This window comes from Eschrichtius robustus, chromosome 16 (assembly GCF_028021215.1).
Source record: "Eschrichtius robustus isolate mEscRob2 chromosome 16, mEscRob2.pri, whole genome shotgun sequence".
Lineage (NCBI taxonomy): Eukaryota > Metazoa > Chordata > Mammalia > Artiodactyla > Eschrichtiidae > Eschrichtius > Eschrichtius robustus.
In genome coordinates this window covers 87,325,115-87,341,594 of record NC_090839.1, presented here as the reverse complement: position 1 = coordinate 87,341,594, position 16,480 = coordinate 87,325,115, and the positions used below count along the sequence as shown (strand labels likewise).

The 16,480-nt window shown below is 49.4% G+C and overlaps 1 protein-coding gene across 3 annotated transcripts in view; it reads right to left on the bottom strand.

Annotated features, from left to right (window-relative positions):
• The window catches only part of SMURF1 (SMAD specific E3 ubiquitin protein ligase 1), a 100,515-nt gene that overhangs the window by 3,518 nt on the left and 80,517 nt on the right, over positions 1-16,480 (bottom strand). For 2 of the 3 annotated variants that reach the window (XM_068565222.1, XM_068565223.1), the window contains exons 8-16: positions 16,332-16,416; positions 14,572-14,718; positions 13,314-13,512; positions 11,738-11,841; positions 5,469-5,583; positions 4,134-4,312; positions 3,034-3,171; positions 2,181-2,301; positions 1,011-1,212 (exon numbers count right to left, since the gene is read on the bottom strand). In XM_068565222.1, the coding sequence (XP_068421323.1) occupies positions 1,011-1,212; positions 2,181-2,301; positions 3,034-3,171; positions 4,134-4,312; positions 5,469-5,583; positions 11,738-11,841; positions 13,314-13,512; positions 14,572-14,718; positions 16,332-16,416 (1,290 nt within the window). Of the gene's footprint in view, positions 1-1,010; positions 1,213-2,180; positions 2,302-3,033; positions 3,172-4,133; positions 4,313-5,468; positions 5,584-11,737; positions 11,842-13,313; positions 13,513-14,571; positions 14,719-15,632; positions 15,711-16,331; positions 16,417-16,480 lie in introns of all 3 variants that reach the window. The other variant, XM_068565224.1, reaches the window with a different exon arrangement.

Genomic DNA, 16,480 nt, shown 5'->3' with positions numbered 1-16,480 from the left:
CTATTAATATGCAAAATCCCATTTACTAAGTTTTAACATATTAAGACTCTTCACCTTACTCCTGCCGGTTGTCAGGGTTATCAAGTGACAAAACCCCCAAATTTTACAAATCGCAGAGCCCTAGAGAGGCCCTCAAGGACTTTCGCAGTTGGCTGTGCCGACCACGAGCCCCTCCAGGCCCCTCCTGAGGCTCAGAAGCCTCGTGGTGGACAGCCTCCCACCCCCTCCTCCTCCGGCCCCCAGCTCCAGACCCAGTGAGCCAGCGACCCAGCCAGAGCCGGAAGGGACGCGTGAGAGGACGGGGACCTAGCTGGACAGGGGAGCCTCTCAGGCAGGCCCCTTGTACAGATGAGGAAACCAAGGGCCCGGGAGGACCCCTGGAGCTGTGACCCACACGGCAGCAGTGTGCTCCTAGAAACTCAGGACTGCAGTTAGAGAGCTGCTGTCAGAAGATTCAGACATTAACCCACGGTGCATTTCTAAGTGGCTCTCTTTCCCCAAAGCCTTGTTGCTCTTTGTACCCTCCCTCTGTCACCAATTCTGTTGAGGGAGGGAAGCGGAGGCCCCAGCTCCCCTGGGCCTTCCTGGCTCAGATCTTTCCAGGCCCAGCCCTGTGTGGGCACCAGCCGGCCGGCACCCACCACTGCTGTGTCACGTGGCTCAGAGGCCCTGGGAAAGGTGGTCTGAGGGGGGCAGGGCTCTGTGTGATGGACATGCCCTCCCACCTCTTTCCAGATGTTTTCTTTCAACTTGGGCAAAGGATAGTAGAGCCTCGAGCCCTGGGGGCAGCAGAGAGAAGGGCAACTGAAAGGCCACGGCTCGTGTGGAGGGAAGAGGGTCTCTCCAGCCCCTTGGCCAGGCAGCACCCCTGCAGTGCCAAGTGTCTGTCCTGAAGGACCCGACGCCATGCCGTCTCCTGGCAACGCCCCAGGACGACCGCCCGCTGCAGTCTGGTCCCCTCCCCGGCCCCGGCCCCGGCCCAGCGCCAGCCCCACCGCCACGTCAGTCACCTTGCAGCGCCTTGAAGCCCTGGAGGGGGACCCGCGTGGAGCCCGTCACGAACTGCAGCAGCCGGGCCCTCCTCTCCTCGTCGAAGGTCTCCACCGCCTGCCAAAACCACCGGACCACGTTGCTGTCGGCCCCGCAGTGCTTCAGCCGCGTGTTGGACTTCCAGTCGTCCAGGTCGATCTTGTCCAGGCCGCCGACGATCAGCTGTGAGGGCGTGAAGGCAGGTCACCTCCCCGACGTACGAACCGACGGGTGCCCGGGCTCCCAGGGCATGGAGAGCGTTACAGACCACGTCCCAACAAACCGGACACACGTTCAGACAAGTCCACAGACACGTACACAGCGGGCCTGAGGCCCAGGCTCTGTGTCCGCACCTCTGGGCTGGCTGCCAGCCCGAGGACGCTGCTGTGGCTGCTGAAGTGACGTTTCCTTACCAGCACGTGCGTGCGTGAGTGTGTGTGAGCGTGCGTGTGTGCGCGTGCGAGTGTGCGTGTGTGCCTGTGTGTGCACTGCACTGGGGAGGCGGGAGGGCCAAAGGACCAGCCAGAACGGCTGCACGGGGCCACCTGTAAAGTGGGGCCGCCTCCCGGGGACGCGTGGGGCTTGACGTCTGAGGAGAAGGGAACAGGCGAGGGGCGTGCTTGTTGCTGCGACCCGCTCCGGAGCCATCGCTCCCCCCGGGGAGGCACCTCGGGGCCCAGAGCTCTGGCACCGCCCTGGGGGGCAGAAAGGCCGGGAACAGCCTGAAAGGCAAGGGCTACTTGGCACCAGAGGTGGATGAGGTGCGAGGGAATCGCTTTGTTCACGCCCATGAAGAAGGACCAGAAATGACGGTAATACTTTGTTCTGGGCCTAATAACAAACAGCCAGAATCAAACAAAAGCTGGAGCAGCTGGTCATAACTTCCTCCACCTGAGGTGACGCCACAGGAGGGGCTTAGGAAGCTGCGCTGCTGGGGAGCTTGCGCAACGGGACAAGCCGCCGAACGCCTGGAATGATGCCGCCAGGCGGGCGCCAGGCCTTGGCATCAGCTGCTCAGGCCTCCCCGACCCCCCACTCGGCCCCCAGCCCTGCCTCTGCTCTCCTGCAGCCCCGGCGGCCCCTGGGCCTGCGGGGATCGGGCAGCCGAGGACCGCCCGTCACGCACCCCGGCCCCGCAGGCGCTCACGCACCTCCAGCTCCTTCTGGTCAAAAGGCTTCAGTAAGTGTTGAGGGATGAGTTCATTAAACCCCTTCTGAAGAGCCAGGAACTGGGCCTCGATCCCCCTCATAAACCTCCAATTTACATATAACCTGAAAGAAAAATGCACACGTTGGAAGCAGTATCAAATGGTTCGTGAACATCATTTTTTTCTCCATTAGTTGGTTCTGATATCTGCTGAACCCTGCCCACCAGCCTCCTCTAACGGGGAGGAAAACCCCACTGGCGGGCAGTACCCAGCCTAAGAGTCAGGTTAAAACTAAATCAGCCCCTCCCTTAGATGTTCTGATTCTTTGCTTGAAATAGCAGTAGGATCTAACCTGACCTGTTAACAGGTGCCATAATTTTAAAATATGTTTGAAAAGAAAATACAGGGCACAGTGAGAACTACACACCAGTCTGACAGCCTGAGCACAGACATGCCCACGTGTCTAAATTTCCCATGGAAGACACTAGTCGTTTATTTGCCTCAAGAGGTGGGAAAACAGACTGTAAAGAGGTGGACTTCCATCACAGCAAGCTCAAGGAAGCTTCCCCCAAACCTGAGGGAGGCCTACTCCTCCCTCCCGTGGTTACCACCTTCACACCCACAATCAGGCGGTCACTTGAAAGCTACCCCTTGGGCTCTGGGGTCATGAATCCCCCTTTAACGGGTCAACCCTGGAGCCCACCGCTGACCCCGCCGGTTTCTGGAAGTCTCTGCCGCTACCATGACTCTGGTCCAAGCGCTCCGACGACCTAAACGTGGCCCCCCCGGGCCCAGGACAATCCCAGGCCCCGCCAGTCCCAGCGGCGACCCCCAGGTGCCCCAGAGCAGTACCTACCGGACGTATTCCTTCTTGTTCTCCTCTGTGACAGGGACATTCCTGCCGTTGGGCTTCAGTTCATGCTGAAGAATCCTCCCGAAAGCGTTGTGCTCCACACAGAACGTGTGGTCCAGCACGGGGGTGATGTCGTTCTCTCTGGGAAGTTAGGACAGAAGACGGATGTCACTTAGGCCTCGGCCACCGCGCGGGCACGGATGGTACATTGAGTCAACAATCGGAGGAAGAGGGACTGGCTCCTCGCAGAAGAGCGGTGACGGTAGTGACATCGCTCTGTGACTTCACGGGGCAGAGCACGCCGACTGCTTTGCACCCTGAGCCTCCGAGCGGACAGGAGGGAAGCACGAAGGGGTAACTGAGTCAGAGGGAAGCCTCGCCAAGAAAATACGCGCCCCCTTCCCCAGGCAGCCTTTCCGAGGGCGTCAGTTCAAGGAAGCACTTGAAAGTCAGAACCGGCTCCTTCATCTGCCATGTTTCTGGAAACAGAGCCTGGGAGGTTGTCTATAGGATGAAGGCCCTGGCCCCCCCGCAGACCTGCCTTTCAAGCTGGGACACGTGGAAGGAGGTGGACAGAACACGGGACACGATCGAGTCCTCGGCTTGTCCCCCGGTCCCAGAGCCTGGACCTCTCATTCCCGCCAAATCGGTCCTCACGAGGACCCCCGACACCTACGGTGACCGTGTAACTGTGCCTGTTGCTTTTAAGAGAGTTTTAGGGTAATCCTAAAACAAAGGCACCTAAACATTAGGGTGATTTTGGATACCTTCTTGGCTGGAGACACCCCAGAGTGTCACAAACCAGCCAACCACCAGGCCTGAGGATTAACATTCACAATCATAACTTAATAAGTCAAGGAGACAGCAAAAGAAACTAGTCTATGATGAGAAACTGGCCAGACATTACGAGGGAAATGTCAATTAAGTATTTTTGTTGAATCTACTTTTATGTTTCTGATAGTTTGTTTCTATTCTCCGATTTCACACCCATCCCCCAAATATATACCCACGTGCACGTGCACACTACACAACACAAAGGGATTTGGGGCACGCTAAGACGGGTGACGATGGATGCATTTTCAGTTAACTGAGTTAGTACTTACAGAATCCACACTAAGCTCTTATGAAGTTCGGGGTCCACCGATTCCAAGTCAGAAAGCTGGATGGGTTTCCCCAGTAGCTGCTTGTAGAAGGGAACTGTGAAACCCCCGTTTATGTAGTGTCCATGGAACACAGCCAGACCCATGATCCGACCCACAAAATGGAAATAAGACAAGTGGTCCTGTAGGGGGCACCAGAGAACATGAATGCGTGAGAAAAATGACCGGCCAAGGCAGATGGGTATCTTGTACTTTCTCCAGGTTTCTTGAATCAGTTACTCACAGGCTGCACTCATGACCAGATGAAAGACGGCTACATAGGAGGTCAAATTTAGCGCATGACTTTTGGAGAGGTCATCTGAACGATACCTTATATTATGCCCTTGGTTCAAACACCTTCTCAGAATTGCTACCTAATTTGTGGGACCCAGTGCGAAATGAAAATGCAGAACCCCTTATTCAAAAGTTGAGAATATCAACATGGTGACGGCAGAGAATCAACCAACCCTGGCCCCTTCTCAGCACAGGGCCCGGTGCTGGCACAGGTTACTCGCCCAGGAGGCCGCCGGCCCCTCCCTCCCACTGCACCACGAGGAAATAAAGGGCAAAAGGTAATCCCCCTTCTTCCTGCCATCCCTCCCCCATCCCACAAAAAAGGAGAAGAGAAAAAATCCCAAGGGAGTTGAGGCGGGGCCACAGAGGAAAATAACTGTGAACGACCCAAGTTAAGAGAACCATTCTAAAACCAGCGCTGTTCTGGTTTGTAACCAGGGAACCTCCTGTTTCTACTTGAGGTTGGAATTATAATCAGATAGTTAGCTCCCATGTTGGTGAAAGGTCCTGTCACATCGACTGCTCGTCAGGGGCCACACGCACGGCGAGGACCGCAGGACGCGGCCCCACGTCAGAGCCCCTCCTCTCGCCCGCTGGCCCCCCTCGGGCCGGTTACACACACTCTGCGCCTATTTCCTCATCTCTCGGACACGCGGCTAAGGGTATCAGCACTGGTGGCCAAAAAGGCCAATTATGGGAATATTCCCATTCCAACTGGGAGGAGGATGGACCGCGTGACCCACTTCTCAGAATGACACCGTCAACAGATACAGCCGTCAAGCCAGAGTTCCCCTGAAACGGCGTACTCACTGATACCAGTCACTGAAGATACGGGATTGAAACCATCCATCTTAATCCAGTTTTCACTCTACCTTGCAATGTTTTATTTACCACAGACTTTGAGTAAGTCTACAATGAATCAACCAAGAATTGAGATTGAAACTGGAAATCCATTTAAGAAATTCTCCAACTAAATCTCCGACCTCTTTATTCATTAATACTTACAGGGTTGATGGAAGAATCGGGATTGATTTGCAACATGTAAATGTTGTCCGTGGAATATTGGAAGAGTCCATAATACGGATTCAACATCTCATGGCACAATAAGTAAAGCCACTCCCTAGAAACAACAACAACAAGACATTTTAAAACTTCCTAGTTTCAGATCTTAACAAAAGGACTGATTTCACCATGCCCTAGAAAGCCAAATTGGTAAGGCTGCCTGGCTCTGAGAGGATGTGATTTGTGCCGATTGGGCAAATAAGCTTAATGAAGTAAAAAAAATTGCTTCTGGTGGTATCAGAAATGGATTTTCTGGCCAAAAGTCCAGTAACTCTGAAGCTGAGAAAGAACTGTGGTTGCCTGGAATCAGTACCAGCTCAGAGGCACAGTGTTCTCTGCAGTCTGTCAGCTTTCTTGCACCCCAACTAAGGTTTTCTCTGCTACTTTGCAGAGATCAAGATCTCAGGTGACGATGTTAACAATGTGGTAAAAACCAACAAAAGTGCAACAAAAAGCTGTACGATCCTACTTTTATGTCAAAAATGCGTGTGCACATACACGAAACAGAAAAAAATATATACGCAGAGCATAGAGAAAGATGGGAAGGATTTGTACTAACATGTTGACAGTAGGTAACTGGAGAATTTGCATTCTGGGCGTTTTAATTTTTTTTCACTTCTTTCTAGTTTTTAGATTTCTGATGGTATCATGTTATTAATGTTTAAATAAGGAGAAAACATTTCCCAGTCTAGGGAGACAGGGATTATTTAAGAACGACTTTTGCCCTCATAATTTTCTGTCCTGTTGAATTCTTATTTTTTGCCATAAGCGTTTATCACTTTTATAATTTAGAGGACTAGTTTAAAATTTTTAAATGTTAATTCTAAGAGTTTAAAAATCTGGATAGGGTACATAAAATGGATTATTTTCTGAATTCCTTTATGTTTGAATTATTTCATTATTAAAAAAACCCCAAATCAAAACCAATCAAACAAAAAAAGCACTCTGAACAGAACCCGTATGACTCAGCTGCTGTGGCCAGATTGTGATAAGCCCAGGTATGGGGGTCTCTACAACACTGTGTGGCCTTTTATTCTTTCTACTCAAAACTCCTTCAAATGGATGAATCTTATTAAGATAGCTGCCCCAAGTTTTACTCTGGAATTTCTTACTCCTTCAAACAGAAAAGACAGAATTGAGAAAATACGAAAAGGATAAGCACAAATGCAAATCATCTGTCCGAGAACATTGTGAAAATACACACAAAATGATTACACCAACACAAAGTTGTGTATCAAACTCAAAAGAACAGGAAGGAACTACCAGAAGAGATGAGACAGACACCAAATCTTACGAAGCCTCTTTACTAGGAAGGCAGAATTTCCCAACTCTGGTGCTTTGATTTATCCCCAAGGTTCGGAGTTTGGATTTATGAAGAATTGTTTTCATAAATGCCAAGGAGCTGCAACTGTCTAGACAGGAAGTGATTAAAATACAAGCAAACATTCTGACCGAGCTGTGGACAAGGTACAGAGCATGAGGTATGTTCTGGAAGTGGTCAGGGAAGAGCTAACTACACAGGCAGAAGAGGGAGAGAAAGGAAAAGGTTCAGAGCCAAACACTGGGGAGATGAGCATAGACTGATTCCCATCGACCAACATAAGGGCCACAGACACACACGCATGTGTAACACACATGTAACTGACATCTCTCCTCAGCCCTACACGACAGGTGTGAGCCACTCAGACACGAGGAAGACTCAGCTGAAACAACGCGAGATCAGACTGGAGGCAGAAAAGCAGGGCTTCTCAGCTCTTCCCTCTGTAGCATCATGTTAATCAAAGGAGCTACACAAAGACTTGATAACCACGGAAAATGCAGAGGAAAGCGAACTCCTAACCAGACCAAACCTAACCCAGCTATTCACGTGCGTGCCTAGGAACCTATAACCCCAGCTGTGCACGGGAGCAACCATAAAGTAAAACAGTTCAGGATACTGACTCTTGAGATATCTCGAGACTATAAAGGAAAACGTAGAGAAGAGAAAATGGAAGTAGTTTGATTTGAATTTAGGACAGATATGAATGAGGAAGTAGGAAGAGTCTCCCTGAAAAGGGGGACGGAAAGCCTAAACCCCTAGTCAGGAAACGGAATTCGTGTTTTCAAGGGCAAACAGAAGTTACATTCGCCAGAAGAAAGATGGTTCCTAGAATCAATATTGAGAAGATCAAGGAAGAAACTTGGAACAACCTGGAAAGGAAAAGCAATTCCCACGGAGAGGCAGTACCAGTGCAAGCGCGCTATCAGGAAAGCCGGGCTTTTTTCTGCATCCCTCATCCCAGACGGAGTCAAGATCACCTGAGGAGCAGGAGGGGAGATGAAGGAAGACAGCGATGGATAGAGGCTGGAGGAGTGATTCTGTTCTGCGGCCCAAGGGCACATCGTGGCTTTTGTAATTATTTACTTTTGGCTGCTGAAAAAAATCCCAATTCCACCCAGAAACCTGATGAGACCCCCTATAATGCTTCTCAGAACCTAATTTTGCTGGTGCTGACTGCTGCAGCGCTGAGAATCCACTTGCGTTTTCTAAATTGTGAGGGTGCGAGGCTCTCCTGTCCCCTGACCCCGAAGGCCGGGCCGCTGTCACACGTCCGCACAGGAACGAGGCCCCTTGGCGGCATCTACCAGCGGTGTGGTCCCTTGTGCAATGTTATGATTAATGTCTGGACCTCGTCAGGTTGAGGACTCCTTTGCACCGGGGGAGGGGGGGTGGGGGGGGGGAGGGGGCAGGGGACACGTTGCTTTGCTCACATTGTATCCCAAGTACCCAGTCCGCGGTGGAGTCTCAATGCTTACTGGTTAATGAATAAATACAGAAAGTACTCCCTCCGAGGGCCCAGGGGTGCACTGGCTCCGGGGGGGGGAGGGGGGGCATGCAGCACAGAGGGAGGCTGTGAGGACCACCCGCATCCGAGCCACAGAGACCGGGTGGGCAGTTCAGCGAGGCGGGAAAGAGCAGCTGGGGGGAGGGGCAACCCGAAATGTTGAACTGTTAGGTCTAAGAGGCTAAATACCCAAGCACAGATGAGAGGCAGCTGGTAAGCAAGTCTGGAGCTGAAGGAGGGGCGAGGAGGGGCGGCCAGGAGGCTCCAGGGCTGCACTCGGATGCCCGCCAGGTCCAGCGGGAAGGAGGAGGGGGACGCACAGCAGAGGAGCCTGAGAGGGAGATTAGAGGGAAAACAGGTGCCCTGGAAACCAAGTGGCAAAGGTGTTTCGAGAAGCAGGGGGCCACCAACTACATCAAGTCCTGCTGACAGACCAAGACTGAGTCATCATCACTGGGTTTGGTGAGATGCAGATCGGGGGCGGGGGGTGGGGGGAGCCTCGACACAAAGGGCTTCAGAGGGCAGAGACATCTGCTCAGAATGTGTTCAAGAGAAAGCGAGGATGTGGGAGCGGGAATTGGGATCACACAACTCTTTTGAGGGGTTTTGCTACAAAGAGAACAGAGGAACAGGGCGATGACTGAGCTATGCATTCTTGAACGCATCTCTGTCTTTCCTGGAGTTTCTAATTGTTTTTCTTTTTCCTGTGCTTTCTTTGCCTTTATTGCCTCCTTTTTTGAAGCTTCAACAGGAAGGGGATATAGTATCTAGGAAAGGTTTGGGGGGGGCATGTTTGTTTCTTTTAAGAAGGGGAGTTGCCATAACACATTTGTATGACCCAAGAGAAAGGGACATTTTGATGAAAAGAAATAGATGTGAAATAACAGGAAAAGCAAAAGGGCCTGCGATGCACTGTGCCAGGGGCGGGGTTGCTCTTATACAGGGACATGCATGCGCCACTCCGGGCCACGGCGGGGAAGTCTGACCATACGAGTACAGACAACGGCAGACTCGATATCTGGTGGTGACGGTGAGGAAAGACCCTTCAGATTGCTTCTGTTTCCTCAGTTAAATAGGAAGCAAAGTCAGCAGCTAAGAGTGAGGATGGGCGGAAGTGACGCCAGAGATCTGAGAAAGAGAACTACGGGGGAACTGAAGTAGGTGCTGGACCCTCTTTGCGGCCGGTGGCTATCGATGCAGAGAAAGGCCAGCAGCATGGAGGTGTGTTCGCCTCCAGCCACATTCAGCCGCTCAGGCAATGCTCAGAGCAGCCGGAGGAGGGGATCTTCAGAGCTGGGGTTTTGCCAGGTAAGCACAGCAAACGGAAAGAGAGGCAAGGAAGTTATGAGGGGGCGTAAGGGAGCCATTATGATGGTGGATTACGGGTAAGGAGGAAGTGAAGACAGGAGGGGCATGAAAAACAGAAAAAAGGTAGAATCTATGGATGATGGGTGGCCATGGATGGGGTCAAATAAATCAGACGTGCCCAAAGCCAGACCGTTCTCTGACAGTGACTCTGGGTGCTGAGAAGCAGTGAAGCAGTGTCTTCAGAGTTCTGAATGAGAACTGTTTTCCTTCTAGAAGCCTATAAAGAGCTAAACTACCAGTCAAACTGTAGATTATAAGACATTTTCAGACTCAAGATCTTGGAAAATTCCCCTCCCACACACACAGCCCCCTTCTAAGAAAGCTACTTGAGGATATATTCCAGTAACATAATGGAGTAAGCCAAGAAAGAGGAAGCCATAGGACCCATACAACAACGGCTCTAAGCCAAGAAAGCAGTGAAGTCCCATGAAGACAACTGCAGCAGGTCCAGAGAATCAACAGTCAGTCTGGACAGAGTCTCCACAAGAGAGATACATGGGGCAAAGGGGGTGGGTGAGGATGGCAAAAGGTGAAGTTTGATGGGGCAAGAGACAAGACCTGGTTTTAAGAAGAAAGAAGAAGAAGAAATTCTTGGGAAAATTAAAATCTGTTCGACAGGATAAACTAAATGATAGAATACCACTTAATCCCTCAATGAACAATATTTACATTGTCATAATATAAAACAATGTATTGATTTTTCAACTCCTATAAATAATAGGTAGACAAGCACGAGAGACTGACTTAATTTTGGTGGCAGAACAAAATGTAAATCTTCAACCTTGACAATATAAAAGTAATACTACAGATGACAGAATGTAAGAGGTAAGAGGTGGAAGGAATGCTGGAATGCTGAAGGGAAAGTCAGGAGTATTAATATCCTTTTCATATGAAAAAGAGAGGTCAAGAGATAATGCCTCTAGCTGACCATGAAAAAATAATGGTGAAAAAACATTATATAAAGTTACAAAGACAATGATAGAAGAACTAAAAATACTGATATTACAAAACTGAGAAGTGAGAGTATTAAATTAGATCCTCACCACAACCATTACCTGGTCTATCTGCGCCTATGACCATACGTCATGAAATCAGTAGATAACATCAGAACTTGATCGAGTTAGTGATCTAGATGATTGGTTATATTAGAAGAAACAGTTAAAAGAGCAGAAGAACAGTTGTCTCAAAGGTGAAAAGAGGTAAGACACGAAACAGAATATAATCATGAAAAGCTACTATCTTTAAAATCATTTGCATGAATTATTTTGACCAAAATCTCATTTTACAAAACTTGTTTGACACAAATGCAACGTATATGCCTTCCTCCCACCCCTGAAAATCCTCTAGTGAGAGAAGCAAGGCTGGCTCCGTATTAACTTCGGGTTCAGTCAGGCCACATAGAGAAGGGAGTAAGGGTAGAAGTTTAATAATTCATACTTTCAGGGCTTCCCTGGTGGCGCAGTGGTTGAGAATCTGCCTGCGGATGCAGAGGACGCGGGTTCGAGCCCTGGTCTGGGAAGATCCCACATGCCGCGGAGCGACTAGGCCCGTGAGCCGCAATTGCTGAGCCTGCACGTCTGGAGCCTGTGCTCCGCAACAAGAGAGAGGCCGCGACAGTGAGAGGCCCGTGCACCGCGATGAAGAGTGGCCCCCGCTTGCCGCAACTAGAGAAAGCCCTCGCACAGAAACGAAGACCCAACACAGCCATAAATAAATAAATAAATAAATAAATAAATAAATAAATAAATAAAATTAAAAAAAATAATAATAATAATTCATACTTTCTAAGAAGGAAAGTGGGGGTGAAGCGCAAGCGCGTTCTGATGGGTCATGGCGAGATGCTAGCGTGCACACGCTCTTAGGAATTCTTTTTCTAAGGACGCTCTCTGATGGCAACACCTGAAGTCCTGACTGCTCCAAGACCAGCACCAGAAAGGGGCAAATGACTTCTCTGCAAATATTTGCTCACAGGTGCGCTCAAATCCATGCAGCAGGGAGGGGGTTACACGAGCCTCTCACCTCGCCACCCCGCCATAGTCCAAACCTTCTTCTCCTCGGAATTTCACCATCAGTCGCTTTTTCAAGTCTTTTGGTCGCATCTTCATTATCTGGCGATAAGACTCCTGCACATCAAAATTACAGTTTCAGAGAGAAGAACTTATTTTTAAAGTTATAAAATGATGAAAGGTTATTTATAATGGAGCTCGATTACAAATAAGCATCTGAGCTTATTTTTAAGCCTTTGAATCTGACTTTTGTCTGGTTCCTATTGAGAATGTTTATTTGGCATCTAGGACATTGCTGCTTCCTTCACTTTTTCTCCCTCAGAAACAGCAAAGCACATGGCAGGTGATACTGTACCTAAAGGAAACACATTTATTCTCAGCGCAATCATGACTTAAGAGTTAAACATCCTCGCTAGGGTTGATTTTCTCTACCCAAAGTAATTCCAAAGTGTCCTATAAATAATTGATATATTTTAACCAAAATGAAGACATCACAAGAGAGTCTGAATACTAAAAGAATTCTGAGCCTGATTTTACATCTGAAGTCAAAAATCACACTTTCCCACGGAGTCCAAAAAAACCAAGGAGGGTTTAAGTAAGACATAAAGCAGCTTACCAGACACAGAAAACATGTGGTCAGCCTAATAGTCCCTCAGATTCAGCATCTGGAGTGGAACCAGCTAAATGTCTGTAGGTATTTTCAGTGAAAAGGCACTTAAGGATCTTTTCTTGCTTTAAATTTAATGTAATTCAAAAGCTGGATCCCAAGAGGCAAGAGGACGCTGAGTGGAGACGATCTGGCAGCAGCACGTCAAGAATTCAGCTCTTTTCTATCCCCGACAAACATTTACGATGCTCAGTGGGCAAAATCAGGCACTTCGGCTGATCCACTCATCTGGCTGTGCCCAAGCCTCCAGCACGGCCCTGGGCGCTTTGGTGAGAAGGTGCTGAGCTGCCCGCAGGGGCGGTTCCCTCCGCGGCCCCCTCAGCTGCTGTGGCCCAGTGAGAATGCGTGTCTCGTTTGATCATTTCTGCCAAGGATTCCACAAAGGCCCAAACACAGCTGAGATTCTACTCATGATCGTGGGCCTGAGAAACGGGCCCTGCCTACCAAAGGCCCTGCCCGTTTAGGGACCCTGATCCCGCAGGGGAGCTGGACAAAGGCCAGAACCCTGCCCGGCACCATCAGTTCTTCCTCCTTCCAGAAGGGACAACAGGGAGGCCGCTTTGCTTCTCTGAGGAGGCAACGCCACGAGGGGAATTGCGTGCAAGGCTGCAGCGGAAGGAATGCTTGATTCTAGGAAACCGTGCAGATGGCAGGAAATAGAATCTGTACAACGTGGGCGCAGGGATTTACAATATTATTTAGTACTAGTTTCTGTACAGATCTCTACATTTTCCCTCAGAAGTCATTGATTTTTAAACCTTTACCACAGGAGGAAATACAGTTCCCTCTCTCACCTTGGGCTTTGGCCCTGATAAAGCTCTGCATTTCACCGAGCAATAAAATCAATCTCCGAAACACTAAACAGAAAGCAGAACTCACTGTCTACTGACAGGGAGGAAGATTCTGTGCCCGAACCCCGTACCTCAAATATTTCCTCTCTGGATACTTCGATGCGGCAGTGACCAGCTTGGGGTTGCTGAAGTGAGAGTTCGTGTCTGAGGACCTTCAGTTTCTGGACTAAATCTCTCTCATATCTCTGGGCGGGAAGCTCCTCGTCTTCCACGGAGCCCTCACTGGGCAGTGGCAGCGGCTGGCTGGGCTCCTTTAGTTGGCACTGGTGACTGGAAAAGAACAGAAGCATCGAGGTCGCCCCAAGAGCAGCGGCCAAGGTTGCTGCCAGCAGTGTGCCCACACAAAAGGGACTGAGAGGGGAAGTCATTTCACCAAACTGCTAGTCAAACTTTCTTACGGAAAGACTGCTGGTGGCCACCCTCAGACTAAATAGATGTCTAGGATTCAGTAAAGGAGACCCTCCATCTCCGTATCTCATACATTATCGTTGCCATAAGTAAAAACAGAAACTGCTAGCATTCATCGTGCATCTAGTGCGTATCTGTGAGCCTGACCAACGCGCTATGAGATGTGCCTTGGGGGTGAGAATTAAATGGAGTTGACGAGAGCACTTTCAAAGCAGATGACCGTGGAGGGGGGCAAAGTGCACAGGAGCAAACAAGTGAAATCCAGTGGTAACTACTCCTCCTGCTCATAACCAAGGGATTTCTAAGCCCACTCATCGAAAGCAGAAGTCCAGAGGCCTTTTGGACAGAAGGACTAGGGCCAGTAGAGGAACACAGTGGCATCCGTCCTGTTCAAGTTTTGCCAGTGGTGTCAGCTGTCAATGACAAGTGCCCCGGGGGCTCTCATGTTCTGAGGACACAGCAAACCTGGAACGTGGAGTGTGGGATCCAAGGTTATAGCCAGGTCCATGGCCCCCGGGAATGATGGCCCGGGAAGAGGTTCCAGCAAGCAGTGTTCTGGACCAGCCCTCCCAGACGGTGGCGAGCGGGCACCAGGGAAAAGCCTCACTTCACTGCTTCTCTAAGGCCACGTATCTCATCAGAATGCTGCCCACGGAAGCTTCGTGAGTGAAATTGCCCCATACTGCCAGCTCAGGGGATTTTATTTAGGCTGCAAGCTAGAGCAGGGTGACAACCACACAGGACTTCAGTACTGCTCACAGCGCCTTGAGAGTTTAAAACGCAATTGTCCACCAAATATTTATCATATTTTGCTCACGCTTATTCTCTGCTAACCAACAATGCAATCAAGAAATGAAGAAGAAAGGTAGTAGAAAACATGAAATTTTAACAAGGTCAACAAAGATTTGGTAAAAGTCTTACTTCATGATGTGGTGTAACCTCGGGTCTGTAAACTGGGTTGTTCGGTTATTATGATCTACAAAATATATTCTCCCGGAAACGGTACTTCGGACTTCCCAGCCGGGTGGCAGCGGTCCAAGTTCATCACAGTTCACGCTGTTAAGGTCTCTACCAAAACGGAAGATACAGAGAGGCTTGTCCATCTGTGTGTGGAGGCCTAAGACCAAAACTTCCATGAGAGAACCTGGGGGCGTCCCCTTATCCAGGGGCCGTGTCCCGGTCCTGCTAAGAGGGGCAGTCGCGGTGCTGCTTACGCCAGACTTGCACTGAGCCCAGGCCTCTGTGCCGCAAGTGGCGGCACGGTCCCGCGGATAAACCGCAACCCTCAGAGCCCGCGACCATGATAGGGAATGTGGTCTGCCCAGGGAATACCATTCCTTCCATGAAGGAGGGCCAGAATAGTAGGAAATATCTGAAGGCTGCTGGAAAACTCTGAATTCACAATTAAATGGCTCAAGGTCAGAAAGGTTTCTGCATGGAAAAGCTCCCAAACAGTACAAGTTTTTTCAAGCTGATGGGGATGTATGAACATGCATTCGAAATCTTCCAATTCTAGACAGCTGCGCCGGGAAGAGGCCGTCCCATTTTTGAGTTGGCTTTGTTAATAAGCAAGTCTTCCTAATTCTAACCTCTTGATTCATTATTTCAGTACACCCCACAGTCATCTGGGAGCACAGCATTACTGACCAAGATGCTTCCTAATGAGGACCAAAGCCTGACATTCCTTCCAGTGAGTACTAACGAGACGCCTCATTCATTTGCAGGTAATATTCCCATTCTAGTTACAGATACTGAATTGTAAATTCAACATAGATTTGGAAAATCAAAGACAAGAAGCTTGTTCTCAGATGAAACAAATTATGAATAAAAAGGAAATGAGCATTACTAAAAATGTCATTAGGAAGTAATGCTATTCTGAAACAAAAGAAAAGTTTTTTTAAAGAAAAAAGGAAAGCAAAGCAAAGAGAAAAAAGAAACTTAACTCCATTACGGGGTGGGGGTGGGGCAGGGGTCTCTCTGACCTGGGCTCGGATGTATGGCCTTGTAGAAGGAATTCGTATAGAAAAGCTTCATCTCCCCCAGGAATGGTCCCCAAGGGACTGAGGCAATAGGGACAGTAAAGTAGAAGAGAGAAAGGGTAATAGCGTCTTTATATTTCCTTTTTAACTTTTTATTATGGAAAATTTTAAGCATATAAAAAAAAATAGAGACCATAATGAATAACCAACTCTAACAATTACCAGCTTACCGCCAACCTGTTTCCAATGCTCCCCTATTCGCTTCCCCACCCCGATTATTTAAAGCATCACATCAGACATCGTATCATTTCGCTCAGCAATATTTTTAGTTTAGAATGAGAGCAACACATCTTTAAGGGTTTATCGGTTTTTCAAGTAAGTGCATTTGATTTAATCTAGGGGTGAGGGTCTTTTGCAGTTACGTGATCTAATTTCAAGATCCAGGATTGCTTTCTCAAGGGCCCCCTTGCATTACGGCAGCTGCTGATGTAGCAGCTGGAGAGTCGGGCGGGGTGGCATCAGAGCGGGGACCGTCCCCCAGAAAGCCTGAGTCCAGGACCCCTGTTACATATCCCTCTGTGCTGCTGCTCTTCCACGTTTACATCTTCACACCAAAGGGGCTCTATCACCCACAGTCTGGGGTGGGGGGTCCAGGCGACTGCTGGAAAATGGCCTTGATGGTGAGAATTTTAGGAAACTTACCTGGGTATCCTGGGGTCGTGCCACGTGCTAACTCCAGTCTGCGTGTGCAGGAAGTAAACCTGCCCCTGCACCGTTGTTCTCTGTTCTGCATGAGAAAGTGGGGGATACGGTAGTTACATTCAATTCCAGAGAGAGTTTTCAACCAATCC